Source organism: Tasmannia lanceolata, unplaced genomic scaffold (genome assembly GCF_043159265.1).
Source record: "Tasmannia lanceolata isolate RefF3 unplaced genomic scaffold, GAP_Taslan_0.1 ptg000002l, whole genome shotgun sequence".
NCBI lineage: Eukaryota > Viridiplantae > Streptophyta > Magnoliopsida > Canellales > Winteraceae > Tasmannia > Tasmannia lanceolata.
The window spans coordinates 48,264,104-48,284,001 of NW_027518679.1; the positions used below are offsets into that span (position 1 = coordinate 48,264,104).

The 19,898-nt window shown below is 37.3% G+C and overlaps 1 protein-coding gene across 1 annotated transcript in view; it reads right to left on the reverse strand.

Moving 5' to 3' along the window:
- Positions 1-19,229, reverse strand: part of LOC143876295 (ubiquitin carboxyl-terminal hydrolase 9-like) — a 47,844-nt gene extending 28,615 nt beyond the window's left edge. The window contains exons 1-3 of the mRNA XM_077378036.1: positions 18,825-19,229; positions 14,548-14,802; positions 8,465-8,609 (exon numbers count right to left, since the gene is read on the reverse strand). Of these exons, the coding sequence (XP_077234151.1) occupies positions 8,465-8,609; positions 14,548-14,802; positions 18,825-18,970 (546 nt within the window). The 5' untranslated portion in view covers positions 18,971-19,229. The remainder of the gene's footprint in view (positions 1-8,464; positions 8,610-14,547; positions 14,803-18,824) is intronic.
- Between the last annotated feature and the right edge of the window lie 669 nt (positions 19,230-19,898).

The following is a 19,898-nucleotide window of genomic DNA, read 5'->3' on the forward strand; positions in this document are numbered from 1 at the left end:
GAATGTGTATATAAAGAAAAACAATCTACATGTATTGTATTGATTTGGGTATTCTAATACATGCATATCTATCTTTTTTATATTATTCTTTATTTTAAATAGTTTTCTGTTACTGAATCAATCAGCTTGTTGGAATTACATTCCAAACTACATTATTTATGATGTTGTTCTTCATATAATCTTCATCTCATGCCTCTATTATGGAGCTTGACGTGCACCATTTTGTTTCGAATTACATGATCTATTAGTTTTTGGTGATTCTTGAAAAGGAGTTACAATTCTAATAATTCTTTTCCTTTTTAAATTTATAGTTCTTAGCATTGATCTGTTTGGTTTAATGTTAATTTTATTTTGTGACGACTGACTCAAAATAAACCATTCCCATCGAACATACAACTTTAAAAATAGTCATTTTATCTGTACTCTTTGTTTGGTCATGAGCACAATGTGCATTCATAATTTTTGGTGCTAATGATTTCAGACCAGGTTAACCAAAAATTATTGCTCAACGCACTTAATTGTGCTTCATGCCATTTTCTCTTTAGTTTATCAAAACTAACATGCTAAAACAAAAATGGTTCGTCAAATATTTGTTTATTTCTCTACTTCATAATATCTTAATCAATATGCAATGTTATCAATTATTTAATTTCTCTATTCTCAATAGTTTTAATACATCTTTTAATTAATCATTGACTTTTTTCTTCGTTGTCCTGTGCATCGCACAGGGTTTATTACTAGTGTGTGTGTGTGTGTGTGTGTGTGTGAGGAAAGGGTTCCTGCACACGTATGCAGATAACCTTACCTGCACATGAGTGCAGAAAAAAGGGTGGGGGCTTACATTTTTTTGAGGTCCAAAGCATTCACTTGGAAAGCCCTTCCATGGATAGGGTGTGGCCCAAAAATCAGCCCCATTGGATCTTCCTAACCCTGCCATTTGTGGAGGGGAAAAATGGGCAGAAACATGGACACACAGTGTCTGTCCATTTTCCCCCCGACCTTTGATTGGGTTAGGATGATCCAATGGGGCTGATTTTTGTGCCACACCCTATCCATGGAAGGGCCTTCCAAATGAATGGTTTTGATTCCACGTGTGCAGGTAACTTACCTGCACACGTTTGCAGGAACCCTTCTCTCTCTCTCTCTCTCCATATATATATATATATATATATATATATATATATATATATATATATATATATATAGTTTGGCAAAAATGAACAGCATACCCTTGATCAGTGTTTTTAGAGGCGTTTGAGGAGTCGAGGCGAGGCGCACTCAAAACACCTTAAGTTGCATTCTTGGATGAGTGAAAACCACACGAAATGAACGAAATATTTTCCCTTTTATCCCTACTGAAATGCATAGTGAAACCAAAACACATACTGAAACAAAAGTCATGAGTGTATTGGTGGTATACTACACCAATATGCATTGCAAAATTATAATTATTTGAATTGCAAGTGAAATGTGATGTATGTATTATGTATAAATATTTTAATGAACTACTTGTGAAATGTGGCAAGGTTGGTCCATTGTGACCTGGTGGTCAGGGGTTCGAGTCACGGGAAAGCAGGGCTCTCTGCAAAGCAAGGGGTAAGGCTGCGTACATCTAGACCTCCCCAGACCGAGCAATGGCGGGAGCCTCGTGCACTGGGCCGCCCTTACTTGTGAAATGTGGCATATGTTGAATTATCATACATATACGACAAACGCATGTCACCAGGTGTTCGATGTTTGTTTTTTTTTTTTTGAAAAATGACATATATATTATAACTGATAAGGGAATTACAGAAGTTAGGGACCAGGAGTCCCTTTGTGATTTACAATTTTTGGGATCCAGTGGATCACCAATCTGCCCTAATCCAAAAAACTCCTCAGGCCACTTCAGCAACATTCCTCCATGAGGGTAAGCTCATTCTAAACCTATCATCATCCAAAAAAAAAAAAAAAAATACCTCCAATCCAAGGCTTCTAAAGACAAACCTTCCAGCATCCTGATGAGTACTTACCTAAGCCTGTACATCCTACTATCGAACTTCATGATGCTCTCCTTAAGATGAGCATTTTTGTAAATCCGACAAAAGTCTTTCCATCTCAAATGCAAAAACTTCCTCGTTGAGATTAATAGCAGGGGCTTCCTCAACATTTGGGTCAATTATTTCAGCTGCTCTTTTCTATTTAATCATAGCCTCCAGTTTCTTAATTCCCTGCTCCCTATCTTCTTCCCATCATGAACGCCTCAAGGTCTTTTCATCCTCTAAGACCTTGGTAAAGAAGGGGTGCTTATGCATCGGTGAGTGGGTTTCTTTAACATTATGCGACCCAATTACACTAAAAAATATTTCCGGCCTCCTATTGGCCGCCTCTTTGAAGAGCTTCCACTGTCTCTTCAAGAAGTCTCTAATGACTTCTCTCGGCGTTGGCACTGATTTAGAAGCCAACTCTTCATTGTAAACCATCGCCTTTACCCTGCTCAATGTTTCCTCTATCTCAATTAACTCCATAGTACGCTTCCTCTTCCGACCCGCCATCATAGTGCTCGAGGAAGAGGACCGGAATAAGGAGGTATCGTTCAAGTTTTCCATCTGGTTTTCTCGAGTGTTTTCTTTTCCTCTACTCTTACTGATTACAAGGAAATCAAAGAGACGAAAATTCCTTCTTTTGTATATCACCGCCACCAAGGGACCTCTGACCAAGGGCCAAGTGTCCATACGCACAATCTTTTTGGCGTACAAGAAACTCTTCCTGCCATAAATGGGCATTAATGTGCTGAATTACTCATGAACATCCATCCCAACTGGAGGAAGCCTTTTCGACTTCCCATGATGTAGAAAACTTTCAAGAGATGAATACTTGAATTTAAAATTTAAAATTGCCTTAAATGCTTATCCCAAAATGGGAATCCTTGTCCTTCCTTTCTTTAAATAAAAATGATCATTCCTTCATAAAAAAACATCTCGACATTGCCAATGGCAGGGTCAGTAAATAGTAGATGTATCTTCCTCGAAGCCTTCCCCGATCCCAAGCACCGTCATCCAGGGGCTGGGGGGATCCCAAATAGTCTTCATCCACAAGCAACACATACCTTCAGGAGTTGAAAAACCTATCCAAAATTCACAAGGGTCGCAGCATTATTTTTCTTTTTATTCTTCAGCCCTTCGAAAGGAACTTTATTGGAAGCATCTATAAATTTCATAGATAGTTTTCCTCGGGGGTACCCCCTATGATGGTCGGGCCCTTCCGCTTTAGATCTTTGCTTCCATACAAAGCTAGATTTCAGCTTTCTAGGTCTGGCCTCTGACCCAAAAGATATCCTAGAAGAAGATAGCCCAAAAATCCCAGATTTAGAAACTCCCAAACCTTTCCTTGATTTCGCAAGCCTGTCCTTCCGAGTCAACAGGCGTGCAAAGCTAGCACTCCTAGCACGCCTGGGTGAATGATTAGGACCCTTCAACCTGAAACCTTCCTTAGTGGGATCCGGTACAGTGGGTGAAGGGCGATCTTGTACAAGTTGAGTGTTTGATGATCCCAAGGCATCTCCATCAGTCACAGGAGGGACCAGAACGAGGGGATGAAATTCTTCCTGCATATTTCCTGACACTACAGCTGAGTAGTGAAATTTGAAATTTGAATTCAAAGGAGCGGACCCCGAGGGGATCAACTACTCTCCTTCCCTGATTATCCAAAGATTGCAGGGAAGGCCCCATCACCATAGCCGATGGCTGCCTTTCCAAAATTGGAATTTCCTTCCCCGGGGACGGTGGTAGCCCCGAACAATGGCCTTGCTCAGAAGGAGCAGAATCGGAGCCCAGCTGTGATTTCTAGACTTCAATTCTGACTGTGAAATACTGGCTCGACATCTGAATTTGGATAAGGGAAGGGGGTAACTTCCACCATGGAGTAAGAATTTTAGCAGACACAAAGCTCATGCATTGGTTATGGCTCTCTTCCATTTTTACCTCCAGAACTCGGCCAAATATATTTCCTAGGGCTTCAACCGTTGAGGTGGCCCAGACGTGAAGAGGGATGCCATAGAAGTTAACCCAGAAAGCTTTCGTGCCTTGAACATATTCACAGCTCCAAGTGGATAAAGAGTGCAGTTGACTACCCCATACCTCGATACCTTTAGCCAGGGTCTCTACAGCCTCCTCTTCTGAATCAAACATAAACAAAACTTCGTCCTTTGATCGAATACGCGGACAAGGAAGGGAGGGGGTATCCCAAACTCCTTTAGCCCACAGCCAAAGATCATTAAGGGTCCCGGAAGTCTCTTTCCTCCTTACTATCAAGCAGGCTTTTAGGGTATCGAACCTTATTTCCACCTCCTTACCCAAAATAGATAAGAGCGGAGAGCCACCCTCGACCGATGAGGAGATCGTCCCAGAGTCTGGCTAGCAGTCATCTTCCTTACTTACCAAGGGGGCTTCCGAAGTGGTGTGTTTGGCGTCAAGGGTTGAAGTGCCTTTCTTTCTATCCAAATGGCACCTTCGACATCTGCCCCGCGATCTGAAATTAAGATAGTCGCAAGATGAGCAACCCCAGTCTCTAGGCCTTCTGATTGATTTCGCCTTGTTTCTTGCTTTCCACGAACCCTCCTTTGGAGATGGGGTAACTCCAGATAGGTGATCCCGTTTTTTCTGCTTACATCATCGACAACAACTCCGCCATTTAAAGTTACAGTAAGCACAAGATAAGCAGAACCAATCCCGCACCCATATTTCTTCTCCGGGGCTTTGGAAATTCGATGTTTTTAAACCATTATGGGTGGTTTTTTGCTTAGAAGATGAGTTTTTACTTTTGATGTGTGCTGCAGTTCATGAAATTTAAGTTTCATATTAAATGCCCATCATTTGAATATGTTTTTTTTTAATACGTCTTCGTGATTTTGTAGGATTTACACAAAAAATTTCATCCAAAACCAACAGGTTTCTATTTTCATCACGGCCGAAATACATCCCAAAACTGAAACCTGAAAGGATAAAACCTTGTGTATGATACTAAAAGGCTTATACCTTTTGGGATGACAGTAACTTAAGGTAAGAAAAGTCTGAAAAATGAATTTTTTATGTTTTTTCTTTGTTTTTTAACTTAAATCTCTTTTAATGTTTAAGTCAAGTGGGTGGGAAGGTGATTTTGAAAAAATTTACCCCTTTCAAAGTTTTTCTCAAGTTTTTGTTTTCTTCCTTTCCTTCCAACCGTTTAAAGGAATTAAGAGCTGCCACTTTCAGTAGATTTCTATCATTGAAACAAAGCTATTGGTGGTGTTGGTTGCGATTGAGCACACCTTTGAACGTTTTGTAGAAATCCCTAATTTTGTAGGTTTTTCTCCTTTCCACATAGAGGTCTAGTACCCACAACCTTGTAGTTGCCACAAAGAGGAACCACAAATTTGACTTGAACCAACTACCTCCATTCAAACTGTTTTTACCTCCCATTTTTTATTTTTGGAGTGTTTTCTACTTCTTGAGGTGCAATTTAGCTGAACTTTGCATGGAGGTTGGCAAAATAACAAGATCGGGAACTAAAGAGGAACTATATTTTTGTATATTTTGTGATCAATGGGGTGAATAGGAAGTATTAACTAGCTCAAGCATCATTTAATGTGGATGCATCATGTAAGTGAACCAAGTGTACACCAGAAGTTGAATTTGCAACAGCATAACGCCGGATTTTGACTGTTCCAAGTAGAAATCATGTAAAGCTCTCCACAAGTCTCAAGTTGAAGTTACATCAAGTACTTGAGTCAGAACCAGAGGAGAAGGGTCGATTTAATCCATGTGATGATAAGCTGATTCTTGGGATACCAAGAACCACATTCGGGATTACGTTAGCAACAAGATGTGCTAGTTCTCTCAAATCAAATATCACAGGATTCTCCCTCAATGTTCTTGTCTGCCTTTTCTATATTTATCAGTTCATCTGGTGGTATAGGTACACCCTCGAGTCGATCAAGGATCCCTTCGGCACATAAAATAGAGAGGATTTTACCTTTCCAAAATATAAAATTTTCATGGGAAATTTTGATAGTACAAGTTAGGAGAACATAGAAAATAGTGGGAAGTGGAGAGAAAGAGTTCATTGTAGATGAAGAGAAGAGGGAAAAAAGAAAAATGGATTAAAACACAAAGTGGACAAAACTATAACGAATTCAAAGTGTAGAAGGAGAAATAGAGGGAAAGGAAAGAGTGCATAGGGCTGGAAATGCCCTAAAATTATTAGTACATTATGAATTTAAAGCAAAACCATAAGCATCACAAATGTGGTTGGGGTTGGGGGAGGTGGAGGAGATATTACTGCCTTTTATTTTCTAATTGAAAAACTAAGTGAATGCCAAAAATTAAAACAATTTAAAAAGTGCAGTCAGGGCTCTAATAATTAATATTGCTGGTGGCTGCATTTTATACAAGGTATTAGAGATTATTACTCATCAGATAATTATTGTCCATCCCCCCATCCCCCAAGCCACTTGGCACTTCCCTCTTCCAACTCTTTGTCCTTGCCCTACCCACCTTTCCGGGGCACCAAGTTTTATACATGTCTATCTGGCAAGCTAGGCAAGACAAGAGTCTAGTGTCACTGCCACTGCCACGGTAGAGTCCATGGTTATCGCGACCGTAGTTGTCAACTCGTGACTCGATTTCTTAATTTTATGACTCGTGACTCAACTCAACTCGTGACTGGTAAGAGTTTTTAACAAGAAAAGAAATTTAGTTGAAAAAAAAATATAATTACATATCAAAAGATGAAGCATGTAAAAAATATAACCCAATAGCACATAGATAAAGCACTAAGCCAAAAACATAAATAACTATATGCTTGTAACTTGCATGATCAAAAATATTTAACTCCTAGGTTTCAACTTCCAGGTTTTCAACCATCAAAACAAGAAAGCCCAGGCCCACCAACTCGAGTCGACTCGTAAGAGTCTTATTTTTTTGAGTCAACTCCCAGCGAGTCGTTTGAGTCACCAGACAACTCGGACGAGTCTTCAACAGATGCGAGTCACCCATGCGACTCACCTCGAAAGCCAGTGACTCGACTCGAGAGTTGACTCATACAACTCGTAAGAGTTTGACAATCTGCGAGTCACCCATGTGACGCCTCCCTACGACTTGACTCGACTAGGGAGTTGACTCATACGATTCGTAAGAGTTTGATAACTATGGTTGCGACCACAACAACGATTTCCCATGAAGAGACTAAAGAACATTTCCTATGCAACATTATTGTTCACTTGTATGTACTCTATACAATGTTTCCTAAGAAAGTACCGTACTCTCTTATATGTTATATCATTGGATTTTTGTATCCTAAGAAGGTATCGTACTCTCTTATATGTTATATCATTGGATTTTCGTATTAAGTATTAGAAATAAGAGTATAAATTACCAACAAAGGAACAATGTTGGTTCCTGGTCTAAGCAATAAGATATAAAAGATTGTAAAATTATGGAGCATTAATTATTAAAGCCCCAAACTGTATTTTTTAGCAATTTGGGTTCTTTTTCATTTTACCAAATATCACAAAAATCATGATGTTTAGAAAATATTGCCAATAGTTTTCTTATGATTAACAAAAGCAGCAGGAAGCATGAGTAGTGCAAGAGCAAGAAAGGCAGCAACAGGCAAAAAATAAGGCAGTCTACAACAAGAAGCATATGGAGATTACAATATTCTGAAGCGAGAGAAGCACGCTAAGTAGAAGACTGGTAGAACAATAAGACATGGGAACCTAGAGTTTCTGAACCTTTTTGGTGAGAAGAAATGTCTAGAAACTCAAAAGACTTTGATTTGAAGGTGTGAGGCTTTGAGGCTCGAGGCTCAAGCTTTGAAGTAGTTGATTGATTCAATTGACTTTTGTAAGCTTTTGAGTGAGAAAACTACAATATGAAAAAACAAAATCTTAAATGGCACCGCTAGACAAAATTGAAGAAAAATGTAGACACTCGAGAGTAAATGGACCAACAAAGAAAAAACATATCCTGAAGTAAATGTAGATAGGTGGGAATTTTGTACTAAATAAACTGTATTTAAAACCAAATTCCTCATTGCAGCTTGTCACATTGAGTTATATTTTATAATGGTCATCAACTCAAGAGCATATGCAGACACATCTTTATTGAGGAACTTTGGGCTCCTATTTACACTAAATAACAAAGAAATGTAAAGTCGCAAGTTCAAAATAAAAAGGAAAGAGCAATAAACAAAACAATTGAACCAAAGGAAAATCACTGCTATGGGAACACTACATTGTGAAATAATGCGTAGACACTCTATTAGCATTGCAAAGCCACGAAGTTAACCAATATATTCTTAACTTTTAATGCAAATTTACATAGTAGAAAAAGTTTGCACAAGAAATCCCCGCTCGGTTCTAAGGTCCAGGATACCATGTTTCCTCGCCAATTTCTTACGTCTAACTAGGCAATGGTTGAAATGCACAAAAGAAGATAGAAAGTACCCTTTTACTGATACGGATAATTGACTGGGTATTGTCTTTAGCATCAATTAGTTGAAGACATAGGGGGTAAACTTCTACACTAAAACCCTTGTGATGAAAACCCTGGGAAATCAGCTTTCTAGGTAATGATGGTCCTCCCTTATACCTGTGTAGATGTTTTAAAGAGGGAGACAAGCAATAAATAAGCAAATGCCAGAGAAATTATAATTAAAACATGTAATTAACTACTTAAGTACCCAAGTCAGAGCACAATATCTACTTAAACTACAAAAGTGATAAATCAGAAAGAAGCAAATAAGCAATTTAGCTAAAAAGGAACAACAAAAATATGAAAGGAGGGAAAACAAAAAGAAAGGACAGATCTACTTATCTACTAAATGTTAATACACTAAGGGGCTCTTTGGAAAGGGGAAAAGCTTTTCAGAATTTTTCCATTGAAAATAAATTTCTTAGAGTTTGGCATATTCATTTTCCCTGGAATTTTTTCCAATTTCTTAGAGTTTGGTAAATTCAATTTTCACAGAAATTTTTTCCAAATTTCTTTTTTCATGATATTTTTTTCCCAAAAGGAAGTCCGTATTTTTTTATTTTTTTTTAAATCTGTGAAAAGATTGAAAACATGGACTCAACATATAAGGCCAAAGTGAATATTCATCGTCATCTACAAGTATTTGAAGAGAGCGGCATTCTTATGGTGAAGGTTAAAAATCACCCACCCCTAAGTTGGTGGATCATCATATGAGACCATGTGAGGTGCTTAGGCGAATCAATGAAAATACTCGTAAGATCGAGCTACCTTGGCACTTGGGCATAGACAACACCTTTAATGTAAAAGACCCATTTCCCTTTTAAGACATCATAGGCCAAGAAATTACTAGAGGTATCCTTGACAAATGCATGGTTGATGTGATCAACTTTTCATTAACTTGGACTGAGTCAAAGGAGTTTTTTATAAACTTGGTATGTCAAAACTCAGACACGAGAACTCACCATGTTTAAATGAAGTTGAATTGGGGAGTTTTTAAATGGTGGTGGCATGGGCTGACACAAATATAGTAGAGGCATGGGTTTCGATGGAAGAGTTACATGAAATAGCACCAAAGAAGTTGGGGGTATTTGAAGTCTTGAACTCAAGGACAAGAACAACCCAATGAGGAGGAAATATTGAAAATATAATATCATGTGCAAAGAAATCAAATAAGAAGAATAAAATCAAGGCAACATGAAACAAGGGATGATTTGCGTATGGAGTCCTAAAATCCAGCCTAACTTCAGATAAGTACTATGAGCCCCACATTAGAGCATATGAGTTGAAACATGGTGTGGACGATTATCATCAAGTCAACTACCTATAGTTCAAATTTGGTGTGAAACAGATCATTTTTTCTATGGTTTTAGTATCTAGAAGAAGAGTGTGTTGTTAATTACTGCAAAGAAGGACAGATTTGTCATTTATCTTAAATAACTTATGGGGAAAGTTTAGTAATTTTAGTCTATTAATTGGGACGAAAATTGACATGGAGAGGACAATAAACCTATGATTTTATATATATAAGAGAGAGAGAGAAAGAGAGAGACAGAAAAGGGGATTTTTCTTTACTAATGTTTTCTTTTAAATTAAGACAATTAGGTTTTACCTTATTTCGCCTCCTCTTCTACTTGATCTTCTTCTTGGATCGATTGTTTACTGTATTTTTTTTATTGTTTAATGCTAGCATGGTTTTAAATTTCTATCAAAACCGACACCAAACGAATGAAATGTTATCATTTCCATCCCCATTGAAACGATACTGAAAGCAAAATCGTAAGTGCATTAGTGGTATACTATATCAGTAAGTGTTACATAATTATATTTATATGAATTGAATGTGAAATGTGATGTGTGTATTATGTATAAATATTTATATGAATTACTTGTGGAATATGGTATGTACTGAATTATCAGACGTTTAACAATGTGTGACAATAGGTGTTCGATGTTATTAAACCATTATGGATGGTTGTCTTGCTTCTATGATGGTTTATAAGCGTGTATTTTTGTTTATACTAGCATTTCATGAAGTTTTATCATCAGATTCTCTCATTTGCACATATTTCCATACATTTTCATGATTTTAAAAGATTTCCATTTCTGTTTCCGTGGCGACTGAAACCTAAACCAAAACCGAAATTTAAAACCATGGATGCTACTTTACATCAGGATCAAATGGAGATCTCCTTTGGTTATCGATCACCTGACCTCTAATACCATGTTAAAACTGCTTGAATCTAATGTAGATTGAGGGATAGAGAAGACAAGTGGATGACGTGAGACAAGCAACCTACAAAGATTGATTGTACTTAGATAGAAGACAAAGCCCTAATACAATGACTTATATAAAAGGGCGGCCCAGTGCACGAGGCTCCCGCCATTGAGGGGTCTAGGGAGGGCTAGATGTCCGCAGCCTTACCCCTGCTTTGCAGAGAGGTTGTTTCCGTGACTCGAACCCATGAAGGCAGAAAATAACTAATTACTAAAATACCATCAATGACATATACCCCATGTATATCTATTTGTTTTTTTTTTTTTTTTGTAAGAATTACAACTAATTACTATTACTTAACCACTATTAATAACATATAAACCATACCATATCTATCGATTTTTCATTTTAACAATTATATCCCTCCATAATCATTGTTAATGAAGATCTATTGGATCATCTGTGTGATTGCTCGAGTCTCTAGCAAGTTTTCTGCTTTTGTTGGATTTCTTGCTAACTCGCATCACTTTGTGAGAAACTACAATAATACCATCATCGGTAAGGATAAAATGTTACAAAACTGAGGAATAAATCATTGAATAATTAATTGACCCTTGCCAAGTATGGTAATTCCTAGGACCTCGCAAATGAATGCATAAGAGGATCTGAGGATGCATAAATCATAAATGACGCAAAGAAAGGGTATTAAAAGAAATCAGGACTATATAACACTCAAGGATGTAATTCTATGCATGTCAAAACATGGACAAGAAAATTACACATTGATCACAAACACTTCCGTGAAATGTGAGTTAAATAGAAGGGTGCGTTCGGCAACAATTCTGATTCTGTTTCTCAAGTTTCATTATATTTCTTGGTTCCATTTTTTATTCTGTTTCTGATTCTAAGGAATTCCAGCCATGATGTACGGCTCAGAATGTTGGGCCACCAAGAAACAGCATGTGCATAAGATGAGTGTAGCGGAGATGCGAATGCTTAGATGGATGTGCGGCCACACATGGTTAGATCGAATTAAAAATGAAGACATCCGTAAGTGGGGGCGGCACCAATTGAGAAGAAGATGAGAGAGCGCCGCTTAAGATGGTTTGGGCATATCCAACGTAGGCCTTAGGATGCTCCAGTGAGAAGAAGTGAATCGTGCCAAGTTGATGGAGTAAAAAGAGGTAGGGGCAAACCGAAAACAACTTGGGTAGAAACAGTGAGGAAAGACTTGAGGGCTACGAACATAACAGAGAACATGACCTTGGATAGGATAGAATGGAAGATAATGATCCATGTAGACGAACCCAACTAGTGTCAGGATTAGACTTAGTCAATTTGAGCCGGGTAGATCCTTTCACCTTCTTCATGAAAATTTTCTAAAGGATTCATTAGCCGACCCCAACTAGTTTGGGACAAAGGCTTAGTTGAGTTGAGTTGAGTTGAGTTGAGTTGAGTCTAAGGAATTAGAATCATGTTTGGTAACTGATTGTTTGTTTATTTCTTGATTCCATTTTCTAATTTCTTGAGCACAGCTTTGGATTATTTGTTTGTGATTGGGCTGCAAAGGTTCTAGATTTTGCTCAGATCATTGTTCTACTTCGATTTTTTTTTATTTTTTTTTGAATGGTTTCGATTGTTTGCAATGATATATCTTTAGACACATGGGGGATAATATTTTCACCCCCCTGCAGTACTTGCACACACCCCTTATAACGTGATATGACATCAAGTTGCCCACTTTTCACGTCAAATCAGGTTATAAGGGGGGTGTGCACGTAATGCAGTGGGGGTGAAAATATCATCTCCCAAAAATGTCTCTTCTCATCTATTTCCACAATATGCTTTCATTGATAATTATTAGTTTAACAGTTACTTGTATACTCTAGATAAAAAATGTCCATATATATGAAACTATAGTATTGACTTATCCTACTGTAGAACCCAACTTAAAACAAAATGGTATGACCAATGCTCCGTTACTTACTAAAAAGCAAGAGCTATTGCTTCTCTCTGCTGCCTAATCTATCCAAAGATAAAAGAGTGAAAGTAAAATTAATGAAAATGGTATGACCATTTCTCTGTTGCTTGTCCAAAGATAAAAGGGTAAAAGTAATTGCTTCTCTCTTTTGCCTAATCTATCCAAAGATAAAAAGGTAGAAGTACTTAAAATCAATGAAAATGGTGTCACCATTGCTCTGTTACTCACTGAAACATTCCATTTTCTTGCAAAAGTGTTGGACCAAAGGAGGGACAAAACACTAAAAAGAAAATGCAAGAATTGAGCCTGCTGAAGATCTCAGTCCAGTTATTAGCAAACAGGCAAAGGACCACATTTGCAGATTAATCCAGAGTGGCATTGAAAGTGGTGCAAGTCTTGTGCTGTATGGAAGAAATTACAGAATGAGATTGAAGCAGGCCAGGTTGGCATTAATGCCTCGATTCCAGAATGAGCCCCAGTGCAGAAACAAGTTGCCTCAAACCTATAGCTCAGACACTAACATAGGGCCAATGTTATCTGTGGCTATTATTTCTCATGATTTTCTTGTATCTATTCCAACACAGCAAAGGAATCAGAAGAACTCACAGAGTCGCATAAGGAATCTTTAACGGAGCAGAGAAGGACGAGAAGAACAAGAAAAAATGAAAAACCTCGTTTATTCCAAGAAATTGAGCTCCCTCAGGGAAGAATAAGGGTTTCGGGACGCCATGATTACGTGTTTTGTCACAGAGGTTGTGATGGACACAGAGCCGTGGGAAAACCGAAACTATTAAATCTCTAGGGTTCTACTTCTAGTTGCAGGGAGGGAGGGAGGAGAAATACGAGAGTTTGCCTGGCCAGTTACAGTCTGCGGGGTCGGGGGTTTATGGTCAAGAGTCAGCCGTCGGAAATGGCAGCTTTCTGGAGAAGAAAGAGATGGGGATAGGGATGAAGTCGTATTTAGAGATATGGATGCTCTCGAGAAAACGACTTGTTTCCTCTTAGAAACGACTTTTTTATGTTCCATTTTAACCATTTCAGAAGTAAAACAAAAAACAAAAAAAATGAATCTTAATTCGTCAGATTTTACATGCCAAAGGTGATTTTCTGATTCCAAAAGAAAGAAAAACACCAAAAAGGTTTATTTGAAACGTTGCCAAACACACCCGAAGTATTTCAATCATGGATACAGATATAACAGGGTGAAATTAGTATGTAACATACCAGCTATCAAAGCTTGGCACACAGTCATGATGTCAGAATTTCCCATTTATATTTTAATTAATCACTGGGAATGGGACAGAATGAATTTATCAAATTTTGTTCATATAATTCAAAAGTATACAAATCGAATTGATTATAATTAGTACCATACATATATATATATATATATATATATATATATATATATATATATATATATATATATATTAATCACTGAGAATTGGGCAAAGAAAATCTATCAAATTTTGTTCATAGCATTCAAAAGTATAAAAGCAAATATATCAAATTCGGTCGTCGCATTCAAAAGTAAATAAATCGAATTGATTTTGTCCATAATAATAAGTGTGGATATATTGCCAAAAGTACAACATTTGGAAGTGAAGCTAGCAAGAGTTGCCCTTGACGGCATTATGATATTTATACAAAATTAAATATCACAAGTTGCTGGCATTTAGAAGAAAATAAAACTGGAATTTCCAAATAAGTAAACTGAACTGTCATTGTTAATGAGAAAAAGAAAACCCAGGTTATAAAATCACAGAAATTTGGAAAGTGGCCCTTAAACAAATGCTTTGCAAGAATGAAAAATGAAGCTATCATTCAAGGAATCTTCAAAAAAAATAATAATAAACTACCAGTCAAGGAGATTCTTCCATGCTTCTTGAGGAACCAAAACATAATCATATCCTTCCTTTAGCATTCCTCGAATATCCAATTCATCACCTTCACAATCCATTCCATTCAACACTAAATCAGAATTATCAATCTGTCCAGGTCTCTGAGGGATCATATAAAGGGCCCCATTCGAGTTCTGAGAACTAGTACTACACTGTTCAATTGGACAGTTGTTCTCGTCCTTCCATGTATACTCCTCCCACTCCTTCCACCACCTGCCAAACAACAGCGATGACCTAGTTTACAACCATATGGAGGGATGTCCAGTCCTATAAGGCTGTTAATAATAGTTATAACACCAATCCAAGGATTTAATAATACATTTTCTTTAATAAAAATAAAAGAAATAAAATAATAAATACACTATCAAACTTGCACCAGGAAAGACAGTAGCATTGCCAATAAAGTGCAAGAAGGTTTAGGACTAGTACCAAGTAGCTACTACCAAATTGAGAAGAAAATTGAAATATATGGTCAGGTTATTAATTTATTTTCTCAAGTCATGATTATAGTTCACTAAAAAATGTAGGGCAGAATCTAATTAATGAGAGAGATGAGTATAGCCTAAAACCAAAAGCTTATCAAGTATGGACTAATAAATAAGACTGTTCAAAAACCTACCTTTAGGTGTCACTTAAAATAGTCTAAGATTGAGACCTTAGAAAGCTTGTTATTGCTATTGGAGGGTATTTATTTTCGTGTGCCAGGGCAGAATTTAGGATTTGGAAATGGTGTCCCAATAGTGTGTTCTCATTCAACTCTTTTTCAAGTCATTGATAGGGTTTTATAAGTAGTGTACATCCATTTTTAGGTTTTGTCCTATCTCATTTCACCCTAAAGTCATTGATTTTTTATTGGACCACAGGACCTGGTATGTGCCCCAGGATGGACCATCTTAATCATCAGAGGTGACGAACCCTAAATCGATGCATCCACAAAGGAAACAGGGACCATCAACTTATCCATTATTCCTTTGCTTAGGATTGGTTGCATTTTACAATTACATTGAAAGGGAATTCTTTGTGTTATTATTCATTGCGTTATTCGGATATCAATTGAGGAGCTACTAGACGAATGGGCCTTGAATTTTGGGGGCAATATTGAGATCCATTTGGAAAAGAAAAAAACATTAGAATTTTCAATTAAAAAACGAGAAGCTTCAGTATGATAAAGTGGAAGAATTTTGAGGCGTATAATTTAGTACTAGTACAAGAATTGCATGACTTTCGTTAGGCGGATTTAAAGGGATCAACAATAATTCCGTTGCTATAACAAGTAGCATCGTCAAAACCAACTTTGTATGATGTAGTAGCTTTCGTCTGTTGCTCTAATTTCGGACAGTTGATAAAAGGTATCGACAATAATTGTTTCGGCACGAACACCTGACTCTGCAACATGTGGAGTCTCCAGGGCTAGAAGAGGTGCATGGAAATCTTGATGAGTACCGTGCACACAAGCCGAGTGGGACAAAAACCCTTCAAATTTGGCGTTTAAGCCTTCCAATAACTCAACTATTCGATTGGCACTTCACCTGGACGACATGTTTCCAACCCGAGCTCTGATACCAAATATGATGCAGGACGAATCACCAAGGAATAATAATTTGATACCAAAATGAAGACAAATCAAAAGACGGTAGTATGTCTGCATATTTTAATCACAGATTGAGGAGTTTAGTGCAAGTTCTTGAAAACATTTGAGTTTTAAAGAAACTGAAAAATCTAGATGATTTAGCAACATGGGGAAATATGTTTGGGAATAAGGGTGAAAAGGAAGCAAAAAAATTAGGGTTTTCAATCCTATAATTTGTGACAAAAATTAGGGTTTTGTGGAAAAATATTTCTACTAGGTTTAGGGTTGGTTTGGAAGGGTTACAAACGAATGCCGGGAAGGTGCAGACATATACTGGAATGCCGCAGCCATATGTGGGGAAGCTGCAGATGTACGCAGGGAAGCTACATGCAAGGGGTTGGGGCAATATTAAGGGACGCAGGGTTTAGGTTGAGATGGGATAGGTAAAGCTTGTGTGCATCCATAGGGATTAGTCCCGCCCTAAAATGGCGTGGGGATACCCTATGTCCTAAAAAAAATATAATGGTTTTGACGTTTTAGGAAAGAGGAATGAATGTTTTTGGTTCCCCGACATATTGTTTTTGTATGAGAAACCAAAAAAAGAAGAGATAAAATAGGAGAAATCTAGATTTAAAATACTGAAAAAATAAGACACTTATCTCGGAGTATCCCCCAAGGAGTTTTACTTGGCATCTCAGCAGAGAAGAAGAAGAATATGCTAGAATCCTACTAGCAATCTTAAGGCATCACACCTTAGGGAAGACTAAGGAATCGCACAATTGGCAAGTAGTAGACATCGCATCCACACAAGAGAATAAAACTTCACATCTTTATTCATTCCATCATAGCATAGCATCATGATCATTAAAGAATAGTTCCTTCAGGCTTACAATATATGAGAAAAAAAACAGAGAACTAGAAAGTTCTAAAACACTAAACAAAAAACTAACACACTTGGATTAAAATACCCTCTAATGACTACAAGATTCTCCACTTAAAATTTTCATAATACTTATGAGATCCCTATTTAAAACCCTCATAACACAAAGAACTTCAATGACTGTGACATGAAAGGCGAGGGTTCATATATCAATGTTTATCCCTCAATGTGTCATTGCCCGAAGAGAAGTTCCCATCGAAGTCCAATATGAATTTGCATGCCCAACTGGTCACTCGTAGAATATGCTAAGGATAACCATAGATGGCACATTAACTTGGAGATTAGGATGACTCCTTTTGACATCATTTTCGAATTCGTGTGCATTCTAAAATAAGGTTACAATGGTGGTTGATGAAATCCTCGCCAATGAGGGTATTTTTTGGGATGAGGTGACCTGACTGCTTTGTTTACTTAACGAACCTGTTGATTTCATAGAATTCATAGTGCTGCTTCATAAGTAGGCACTTTAGTTATTCTGAATAAATAGCATTATATCTATATTTTGTGGAAATTGTTATGCTATTTTTGTTTGTGCATGCTATGTTATATTAACTCCTACTGATTTCCAAGGCCTTGGTTGTAAACTCTGCAATCAAAAATACTTTCCATCCTAATAAATCATTTTGTTGTTTTGAGTGGCTCCTAGAAAATATTTTGGATTTATTCATGTTCAAGGCCAAAAATAGTTATTTTTTCTATAACCATTCAAAAAAATATATTTTGAATGGTTAAGATGGTTTGGACATATCCAAGGTAGGCCTTTGGATGCTCCGGTGAGAAGAGGCGACTCGTGCCAAATTGAGGGATTAAAAAGAGGGAAGGGCAGACCGAAAACAACTTGGGTAGAAACATTGAGGAAAGACTTCATAGCTAGTAAGATAATAGAGAACATGACCTTGGATATGATAGAATGGAAGAAAATGATCCACATAGAAGAACCCAACTAGAGCCATGATTAGAGCCGGGTAGATTCCTTTCACCTTCTTCATGAAATTTTTCTAAAGGATTCATTTAGCCGACCCCAACTAGTTTGGGTCAAAGGCTTTGTTGAGTTGAGTTGAGTTGAACCATTCAAAAAAATAGTTTTTTTTTTTTCTCTGGTCTCCTTTTTACCTAAATTAAAAAGTAATAAAAAACAAAGCCTGGTCTACGAACTTCTCTCTATACATAAAGACCTCTCTAATTACCTAATAATGCACGGGGTTCTTACTAGTGCTAGAACAAAACCCCCAACTGCAAAAGGGAAAATGAAGGATGGATGGATAATATCCAACTAAGGCCCAGTTCGTTTAAGATTATGACAACCAATTGTGACTGCCAAACCGATTATTGGACTCGAATTTAAACGTAATTTTGAGTCCAATAATCAGTTTGGCACTCACAATCGGGTGTCATAATCTTAAACGAACAGGTCTATCATCAGCAGACTCAAATATGACCCATAATAAATCAATAGATTAGGGCAGCAAGAACTAAACCCAAACTAAGGTTATAAATCACATAAAAAAAACCCTTGTTTTGAATTTCTCTCTGCATTATTAAGTCAGCCAGACAAAACTAGTTTTAAATTTCTTTCTACATTGCTAAGTTAACAAGAGTCTTCCACAACAATAAAAAAAGAAAAAATCCAAAACTCCAAATAAAGTGTAAAACAGAAAAAAATAAAACATCATATGTAAAAGAATAATCAAAACTAACTAAGCAAAGTGAGGTAATCAATAATACCTAATAGAAAGAAGATAATATAAATTCCCTTCCTTCAAATCAGAATTAGCAGCGTCCGATAATTCCGTAATTACACGTCTTTCTTCCTCGGGAGTGCATGGCAGACAACTATCCTCATTGAAGAAACCTGAATCTGAAATCCTCATTCTCAATCCAGAAAAACTATTTAAAACTCTTTCAGAATCTCCAAAACGTTCGAGATAAAGAAAATAAACCCTAGATTTTAGGTGACAAAGACGAGTTTTAATCGAATAAGGCAGAATTGGAGAAGGAGAATTTCGATTTATTTCAACTGCTATCTTTTCTCCTCCTTTTCAACTTTCCCTCTCTCTTTCTATATAAAATCACGCGTTAGAAAGAGGAAATCATACGAGAATATATAGACTACCTCGGATAAACACTAATTAATTTGGTTTTGAGATGCTAACCCTAATATTTAAAAGAGTTGAGCTACTGAGACCGAGAGTGGGACCGAGAGTATAAATCCCATAACAAATCTCTATATGCCACATGGCATGGGAGGGGTAGTTTTGTCATTTTATTGGAGAAAACGCCAAAAATCAAGGGAAAGATTTCTAATCTAGATAGAACTTAGAAGCTACTTGTTCGGCCCAAAATCGGTTAGCATAACATTATTCTATTTTTTAAAAGGGAAATGTTATTGGCACTATTCTATTTTGATGATCGCACTCCTCACTTTAAATAAGAAGTATGGTGTGGCCCCACCATAGGATGATCCAAACCATCTATTAGATGGGCCACGGCCTAAATAAGTTGTGCCCAAAAAATCAGTTCCATAGGTTGATCCTAAACCTCCAATCTATAGAGGGACTGAATATATAGGGTTGATCCTAACCCTCTGAAGGTCAGATAGAAGGCCAAGGCTAATAGTCAAGGGCATTCTGGGTATAAGATATCAGCATGGCCGGCGGACAGGACCTTCAGGAAATTTGACGGCACCTACTAGGGAGTAGGGATGCCCTTTGGGTAAAGGAACCACTGAAGAAAATGAAACTGGTTGAGGCAAGGAATAATAAGGTAGTAGTCTTCTAGTAGAGCAGCGTTGAACCCATA